The sequence below is a fragment of the Ochotona curzoniae genome, unplaced genomic scaffold (genome assembly GCF_017591425.1).
Source record: "Ochotona curzoniae isolate NIBS_2020 unplaced genomic scaffold, NIBS_Ocur_1.0 contig_3520, whole genome shotgun sequence".
NCBI lineage: Eukaryota > Metazoa > Chordata > Mammalia > Lagomorpha > Ochotonidae > Ochotona > Ochotona curzoniae.
Window position 1 is genome coordinate 16,528,123 of NW_024465894.1, and position 8,819 is coordinate 16,536,941.

The following is an 8,819-nucleotide window of genomic DNA, read 5'->3' on the forward strand; positions in this document are numbered from 1 at the left end:
GGGACCCCAGAAAGTTGCTAAATGCCCTGCCTTTTTTTGAAGAAAGGTTTATTTTATTTCAATGAAAGACAGAGTAGCAGAGAAAGAGGAAGACACCCACAGATCTTCCATCCACTGATGGGACTCCCTACATGGATACAATGGCTGGAGCTGTGCTAGGTTGAAGCCAGGAGCCTGGAGCTTCATCTGGGTCTCTGGTGCAGGTGGCAGGGGCCCAAGTACTTGGGGTATCTTCTGCTGCTTTCCCAGGTATGTCAGCAGGGAGCACCTGGAGCTGGTGTGCTCACATAAGAGTGCAAGGATCATGGGTGGCGGCTTAACGAGCTATGCCACAACACAAGCTCATAATTCTTGATTGGCTTGCTGTGTTCACAGGTGTGCTGAGTTCATAACAACACTTTGACATGCATTCTTTGAGAAAGTCTTAACTCAGTCCTGTAAATGGTCGTGGACTGCGACAATAACTTGTCAGGATCACAGTTGTAATTACAGCTGTTTGGGGAACAGCTGCTTTTATTGGGTTTTGTATCTTTTGTATTCTTTTTAATAATGAGAACACAAGAAGAGAAGCCTATCTTTTTTTTTTCTCCCCCAGAAACATAGGTCAGTATTGAACTTTCTAGAAGGACACCCAGGAAGCTAACAGTGTTTTGGGGAGGGAGGAGGCGAGGTTCATGTTTTTTACTGCCTGCTACTTGACATACCTTGGACCACTTGCTCAGCGTGTATACGGCCTATTAAAAACCATGTTAACAAAGCAAAACAAACACTCACCTTTACATTCTAGCTGGCACTTGCTGGCTAGACTGAACCAAGGAAGCTCAGCCACATTCCAGGGGTTCCCCCAAGCTGACTTCAGTGGCAGAAGTGGGTCTCCAGCCAAGAGCACCCCTGTGTCTGCACTGTCCCCACTCCCAGGCTTCCTGCCATTGACAAGGTTGAAGATATTTTCCTGTGGCTTTGCCAGAGGCTGCCTGTGCCTGGACCAGGGCAGGCCTGGTGGTGAGCAGTATGCTTTCCTAATCAGCTCCTGGAGGGGGAAGTGCAAGCTCCTGGGACACAGGATAGGCAAGACCTGTGTCCCTGGCTGGACCTAGGAGAGGGGAGGGAGCGGCCCCTGGAAAGTGCCTGTGCGTGGGATGGGCCCCTGGGGACCCTCCTTCCTCCATGTCCAGTAGAAGGGGGTTTAAGTGCGACCAGGGCAGGTGACTTGGGGACTCACGTGTTGCCACCAGCCTTGGGTTTTGTCTGCAAGCAAGCCCTGGTCAGTAGGGCTCACCCATGGCATCTAGTTCAGGTTCAGAGAGTCAGCTGTGAGCAGTGAGGGGTTGGGCGGCTCAAACCCAGGGAGTACTCAACATGAGCTGGTAGCTGGGTCATTGCACCCATGTGGGGGACCTGGGTGGAGTTCCTGGCTTCTGGCTTTGGCCCCTGGTGGGCTGTTATGAGCATGTGAGAAGTGACCCACATGCCCACATTTTAATTTTAAATTAAGTTTTTAATTTTCATCTATTTTTATTGGAAAGATTGATTTTACATAGAAAAGGGAGACAGAAAGATCTTCCATCATTGGTTCACTCTCCGAGTTGCTGCAACAGCCAGAGCTAAGCTCATCTGAAGCTGGAAGCCAGGGACTCCCATGTGAGTGTGGCAGCCCGAGGACTTGGGCCATCCTCCCCTGCTTTTCCAGAGTACAAGTAGAGAGCTGGATCAGAAGTACAGCCGCCAGGGCGTACACTGGTGTCCATATGGGGGGGTGGGTACTAGCGTCACAGGCTGATGGATTAGCTTGCTCCCCTCGTTTTGGGCTTCTGAGTTCTGATTGTGGCTCCACTGAGCTCCTTGCTCCTCCTAGCAGTGATGTGGTCACTCTCTCAGCTGATCCTGTACAGCAGAGGTGACCTCAGCGCCTCTGCCCAGGGCTTGTGCTCTGTGTTCAGGTGGGATCCCCGGAGTGGAGGAGGGAGCTGCTTCCTGCTCTCACAGTGGCCAGACCTCAGGGCATCACTCTGCCATGTGCTTGCTGTCTTTGTCCTGGAAACGCAATCATCTCAGCTACACAGGACTCAGTGTGGGCACAGGTGCATTCACACAGGTGGAGACCAGGTGTGTATACAATGTCACTTGTGCAATGACACCTTTACGAAAGGGCATAGAAAGCATCAAGTGAGGACTGGCCTTGTGTGCTGACCCGGCACAATCCCAAAACGGGTCAAGAGAAAAGGAAGAGGCAGGAAGTGAGATTGGGGCGTGGGGAGTCATCTGTGCACGTTCTAGCTGCTTCATGGGAAACCCTGGGATTCCGGCTGCTCCTCGTGGCTAGCTGGGGGCTGCAGGGAAGAGGAAGGCAGACAGCACATCACTCATTCTCTTCTTCCCTGGGGATTTAGAGTCAAGTGAATGAGATGACATGTCCTCACTCAGACCCAGATAAGACTGCATTAGAATCTTCACTGCCATGTAACACCATTTAAGCAGCAGCCGGCGGGGAAACTTCGGAATTCTCCGTCCCTAGACAGACAATTCCATGGAAGGGGCTGCCTCTGACCTGCAATATCCACAACCCTTCCATTCTTTAGCTGGGAAAAACATCTTTTATTTAAAAATATCTTTTATTTTTAAACCCATCAATTCTCTCTCCCTCCCTTCCTCTCTTTCTCTCTCTAATGTGCGCGCTCTCTCTCTCTCTCTCTCTCTCACACACACACACACACACACACACACACAAGCACCACCATGCTCATACCCTCTGTCACCCACAGTCTTTGTTTTTCCGAAAGTTCTGTCTTGTCTCTGCTCAGCCAGGGCTGGCTAGCCTCCATGGATCGTCGCAGCTCTCGAGGGTGACGCAGAGATGCCCCAGGGCCCTGGCCAGAGGCTCCTGAGGGTCCAGGTCACTGTCCCCTGGTCCCTTCACTAAGAAGAGGTGGCTCTGTCTTCTGGGGTCTTCTCCCCTGTGCAGCCAGTGGCCGGCTCCTGGCTTCCTTCTCCCGAGTCCTGCATCGAGTAAGCGCCTCTGGGGGCCCACTTTCATCTCCGTGGTCCTCGAAGCGGGGTCACCCCTCTCACCTTCAAGCAACTGCCCCCCAGGTCCCGACGACCACCCTGTGGGAGGGGAGAAAGAGGAGGTGCAATCAGATCACCCCCAACATGGAACAAGCCTGAGGGCACAGCACAGACTTGATGGATGAATCCAGGTTGGCCACTCCGACACCATAGTTGACAGTGAGTGAGGACAAAAGCAAGGGGATGCCGAGGGGACACTTCTGGGGCTGAGGGACCGAGGGAAGGTGGTCAGCTAGGAGAGGCGTTGCCATGCCCACATATGTTCACCTTCTCCATTGCTTCCCTTTGGGTGCTGTGGCTTGGGAAAAAAACATCTGATGATTCTGCAGCCCAATGTTTCACATTCAAGGGGGAGGTATTCCCCCACTCAGGGTCCTTCCCTCTGTCACACCGCATCCTCCGCCACCTTCCCAAGTGGTCCAGGCCCTCTGGCCGCCCAGCCACCCTGGAAGGCTTCTTTCTCTACTGCAGAGGGCAGATTTCTGGCCTTTCTGGGGACAGTTCCCAAAGGGGATGGTGGTCTCTCCTCAGTTCCCCACCAGGCTGGAAGCTCAGGGAACGCTGCCAGTTCAGGACCTGGTTCAGAGCAGGTGCCCATCAGTGCTGCTTGAGTTAAATAGCGGCAGCTGGGAGAGAAGCATACAGGGGCGGGCCTGAAGCTTCCAGATGAGACCCAGTCTCGACCAGGCCCTTTTAGGTGAGGTAAGAGGGACCCAGCACTGTTCATTAGCCAGTGAGGTCACAGATGGGAGAGTGGCCCCTGTCCTGAAGCCTCTAGCAATGTGGGGATCTGCCCCAGGGCACCCAGCCAATTGGTAGGAGTTAGGCGGCAGATCCTCATCATTCGACAAGCCCTCTTGGTTTTGGCCAGCGCTGGTGTCGTGAACCCCAAGGTGAGTGCTCCTCGCTTGCAGCCCTGCCAGGGGGAATGCCGTGGGACAGGCAGCTTTCTCAGCCCATGCACACAGACAGCCAGTGGGCCATCTGGGAGCTCGGGCCCGGGCCTCCCTCCACCAGCCCCGGGTGCAGGTTGGGGCAGATCCATCCAGATGTGAGCCCAGCCTCCCTGGAGGCCCTCTAGCCCGGGGACAACATGTTCACTCACAGGCAGGGCTATTTTCAGGGCTGAGGCCACGGTCCCAGCAGAGTCCAGGGCCTGGGCTTCTCAGACAAAGTCTGGCAGGAGCAGCTGAGGAGGGTGGAGGGGGCAGAGGAGAGGGTGTAGTGTGGAGGTTGCGGGATGGACTGCCTCCTTGCCTTTCCTGGGGTAAGTCCCCAGACCCAGGAGTATGGCTTCACACTCCATCTCTGGGGTTTATCTGCACACCTGGGTCCCCAGTGAGAATGGGGACTGTTCACCTCCTTGAATCTGTCTCCTCATCTGTGAAATGGGCACCAACCTTCCCAAGGCGTTTGTGAAAGTGAGTGCAGCCTGTGAAGTGCCAGGAGTACTGGACGAGGTCCTGGCCGAGGGACTGTCTTTTAGGAACTCAGAGCCAAGGAACCCCAAGTTGGGTCCAAATGTGACAGTCCTGGGTCCCAGCGGGCCTCGTTTCCCTGCCTGTCAATGGAGTAACTTCACAGGCTAACACACACACACACACACACACACACACACACACACACACACACGCTCAGGTTACGCCAGACCGTACAGGGAAAGGCCTGCCTTAGCTGTACTTTAAGTGTTTAACGGGTATGTCCTTTTCATGTCCGTGAGCAGCACGCACTACTAACGGATGGCGGCTCTGGATCCAGCTGTCCTCTAAGTGGGCTCCTGAGCCGGGTCCCCCTGCAGCAGGGAGCCTTACCAGATGATCATGCTTCTGCCACCCCACCAGGGGACAAAAGAGAAACCAAAACAGACCCAAGCACTCCTTCCTCTGTGCCCACTCATTGTTTCTACCACCCACAGCCGAGTCTCAACCCTCCTTGAACCATAAGATGCTACAGGGAATGGTTTCCATAGAGAGCCCAGCCTCGGGGCATATGAAGGTGACAGGGATGGTTCAGGGAGAAGGAATAGCCTCTGGGGCTCCCACCCCAAAGTGTGGAAGGGATTGGGGCTCCCCAAGGTGACTTTTGTCTTCCAGCCCAGCCTTTGACGAGAGGCCTGGAGTGGGGGGAAGGATGACCCCACCTGACTGTCTAGTCCCAGAGGAGTCTGTGGAGTGGTGAGCGCAGCTCCTACAGCCAAATTTGGCTGTGTTCTCAGCCCCACACACCGGTTCCAGGGAAGCAACTAGGCCTCGCCAAGGCCCTGCGCGCAGAGGGAGAGCCTGAGGCTGGCAGAGATGTGGCCTGCTTGACTGTTGGGGGAGGGGGTCTATGACTCCCTGTTCCCCCATCCGCAGGTCTTCACCCCAGGGCCTGTAGTGCCAGGCCTTCACACTTGGTCCTTCTCCTGCTGCCAAGCATAGGAGATCTGAGTGCAAGGCCCAGCTCCATGTCAGGGTTTGAGTTTCCCAGCAGGTGGGGAGAGCCCCAGGGTCGGGTTGGGAGGGTTTCCCCTGGGCTTCTGCAGTTCCCAGTTCCCCCTGCCCCCAGCACAGTGCTCTGTCTTCATCACCCTGCTCTGTGTGGAGACCAGGTGGCCGTAAACCACCTGCTTCTCAGAGTTAACGAGGGCGGCTGCTGGGCGGCTACGGGCAGCTGAGCCAGTGGTAGCATCATGGCTGTCAACCTGTGCCACAGCCTGGGGCAGAGATGAGGCCCCCCAGGTGGGTGCGGGGGGCCTTGACAGGGTACCCCTCAGAGGCTAACAGGATCAATTGAGGGGAAAGCGAGGCAGCCCAGGGGTGCCAAGCTAGGCTGAGAAGTGGGTGAGCTAGGGCCAAGGCACGGAGACACTGCCATGAGACAGCACAGAGCTGTCCTTCTTACAGTAGGCCAGCTGTGAGAGCCACAGACCCAGGAGTCAGGGGCCTGGATGCAGCTGCCCTCGCTCGATAATTTGGCCACCACAAGCCGGTCAGGACTCTCAGCCTCAGCTTCCCTGGATGTAAATGGTGGCTGCTGGGATCCAAAGTTGTCACACAGCCCAGGTGACAAAGAGGGAGAGGCTGGGCACGATGCTAAGCTTGACTCTGTAAGTTTGGCTGCTCCCCAGCCCCCGTGGGTCCTGGGCTAGCTTGGTTCATGCCCCAGCTCTGTCCAGCTGACCCCACAGTGCCTGTTTCCCTACACTACATTACTGGCTGGGTGCTTGGAGGAGGACCTTTTCCCACCTACTGTCCATCAGCGGGGCATCTCAGCGTGCTGGCTGAGGGTATATGACCCCCTTGCCTCTCAATCGCCATTGTTTGGGCCAGGGTCTACGACTGGGGGTGTCATGTCAAGGAGGGGGCAGCCTGGGAATTTCACCACCCACTGCCGCTGTCCCTCCTCAGATAGAGGCGGAAGCTGCAGCAGCCGGGATTCCAAACGGCCAGGCAGTCTTTGTTACCCTTTCCTTGCGCCCTGCTCCAGGAAGGAACGAAAGCCCAATGCACCTTTTGAGGCAAGAAGGCATCCTCCCGCCGGCAGCCGTGCGGGATTCCCCTCGCCCTTTGGGGTTGGGGGAGAAGGAGGCTGCGCATCGCACGGATCAGGCGGCGGTCGCCCCCTGCGCCACAGCGGGTCTCCCTGACCAGCCTCCCCTCTCCCCGTGTTCCCTGCCGGCCCCGATCCAGGAACTGGGCGCACTCACCCCCTTACGCTGGTTGCTGAGGCAAAAGGTGCAGATGGAGCGTGGCTGGCGGCCGCCGTCGGCAGTGGCCGAGGGGATGGAGCTCTTGGCGCTGCCGGCCGCGCGGAAGCACGGCTGCCCGTCGTCGGCCGCGTCGCCCAGCAGCAACACGTTGGCCAGGTGAGCGATGTAGCTGGACGCCAGGCGCAGCGTCTCGATCTTGGATAGCTTGCGGTCCACCGGCTCGGTGGGGATGAGCGTACGCAGCGCCGTGAAGGCCGTGTTCACGCTCTGCGTGCGGTCCCGCTCCCGCGCATTGGCCGCCTGCCGCTGTCGCACCACCACCACGGGGCCCGCGCCGGCCGCCCGTCGCCCGCCCCCGGGGCCGGGGCCTCGCCGTGCCGCCTCCAGGCCTTCGCAGCAGCCGAACGACTGATCCGACGCGTCGCTCTCGCTGCGGTTCTCCTCGTCCTCGCTCAGCAGCCGCACGTCGGGGTACAGCACGTGCGCGCCGACCGGGCGCAGCAGCGCGAACGCCATGGGCGCCCGGCCGAGTCCCTCGGCGAGCCGGCTCCCCGCCTCCTCGGCCGCGCCCCGCCGTGCGCTCCAGCGCGCTCCCACGGCCCCGCCAGCCGCCGCCTTATAGCCGAAGGTGGGGCCGAGCCCGAGGCCGCCCCGGCTGGAGGCGGAGGGTCCGCCGCGGCCAATGGAGAAGCGCCCGCTGCAGCCCTGGCCAGTGGCGACACGCCCGTCGCCTCTCAGGTCCCCAGGTTGAAAGCAGGGCCCGGGAGTCAGGCGGACCGCCTTGAAGGCTCTCAAGTCATCGCGAGGCGATCTGGGCAGAGGCCAGAGGTCTGGACCAGCGAGTGGGATGGGGTGTCCCCGTTTTCGTCCCGGACCGGCTGGGAGATCCCAGGCAGGTTCATTCTCCTCTCTTGGCCAGGGTTTTCCTGGTTGGGTCGCAAAGATGCCTCCTCCAGCCCTCCCGCCTGCAAATTTTAAGCCTGTGCTCCTTCAGCTTTTCCTATGCGGTAAAAATTGAGGAAGTACCTCTCACATGGCAGGTGGCCCTGACCCACACAGTTTTAGAATGGAGTCCTGTAGTCTGTATTTTGTACTAACCCAAGGACGATGGCGGTAATGTCACGGGAGAGAGTTTAGTGAACAACAATGGAAAAACCAGGATTTGGCCAAGTTGTGTCCTGATGACAAACTTAGCAACAGACAAACAAACAAAACAATTGAACCCCAAATCCAAACGCTTACTAGTAATTCCTCATGAATTTATCGATTTGCTCAATAATTGATCCTAGAACCTGCTCTGCATCCAATCTAAGGCCGCGGGCATGAACCAAACCACTGTGGACCATCAGCGAGCTGATACTTTGGTGGAGGCCCTCGGCTGATGCTGCAGCCCTGGGTGCTTTCCCATGCCCAGCTGACACTGGGTCCAGCTGGAAACCTCTGATGGACAACCACAAGCTCTGACCTGCAGCCTGGCCAGCCTGGACAACCACAGCTCGGACCCCCCTGGTGAGGGAGGCTGTGCTACCTCTTGGGATCCTTTCCCCACACCCCATCACACAGGCCAGACTGTGCCTCCTTTGGGAATCTTTTCTTGGTTGGTCCTAACCTGTCCCCTCCTGGTGGGCTCTGGGAGATCTACAAGATTTGAAGATGGCTCTGGGGTGTTTCTTGTGCATTTGCCAACTCCATCTCAGGGGTCTGAGAGGAGCTCTCTCTCTGGCTCAGAGGGCAGGCACTGGTTGACACAGTAGGCGCAGGTAGCAGAGCCAGGAAGCTTCTAGCTGCATTTTGGCTCCTCTGGCCCCTTTGCTCCCAGGTCTGCTGTGTTGTGCTTTCTCGACTTTGCTGACCCAGAGCAAGAGGCATGGAGAGGAGGGGCTCTCCCTCGGCTGTCTGCCTGGAGAAGAGCCTGCTTAAGCCTTCTGGACCCAAAGTCTGCCTGAGAGTCTGTTCCCACACCTGGCTCCCCGCCGTCCCCCTGCTACCCACCCCCCCCTATTTCCCCATACACCATTTGACCGTGACCCTGGCCATGCTGGGATTTGGGGAGGAGGAGCAG

The 8,819-nt window shown here is 57.6% G+C and overlaps 1 protein-coding gene across 1 annotated transcript; it reads right to left on the reverse strand.

Annotated features, from left to right (window-relative positions):
- Positions 1 to 3,030: 3,030 nt before the first annotated feature.
- TCF15 (transcription factor 15) lies at positions 3,031 to 7,326 on the reverse strand. The gene is made up of 2 exons (XM_040981148.1): positions 6,755 to 7,326; positions 3,031 to 3,105 (listed from the first exon to the last, which is right to left on the reverse strand). Exons 1-2 carry the CDS (start codon positions 7,271 to 7,273, stop codon positions 3,031 to 3,033), a joined length of 594 nt encoding a protein of 197 aa, XP_040837082.1. The 5' UTR covers positions 7,274 to 7,326.
- Between the last annotated feature and the right edge of the window lie 1,493 nt (positions 7,327 to 8,819).

What these genes read in the sequence shown, in the direction of transcription:
- TCF15 (XM_040981148.1), bottom strand. Translation starts at nt 7,273, where the DNA reads ATGGCGTTCGCGCTGCTGCGCCCGGTCGGCGCGCACGTGCTGTACCCC. An exon ending in TCAGCAACCAGCGTAAGGGG is followed by an intron (nt 3,106 to 6,754) that starts GTGAGTGCGCCC and finishes CCCCTCCCACAG; the next exon opens with GGTGGTCGTCGGGACCTGGG.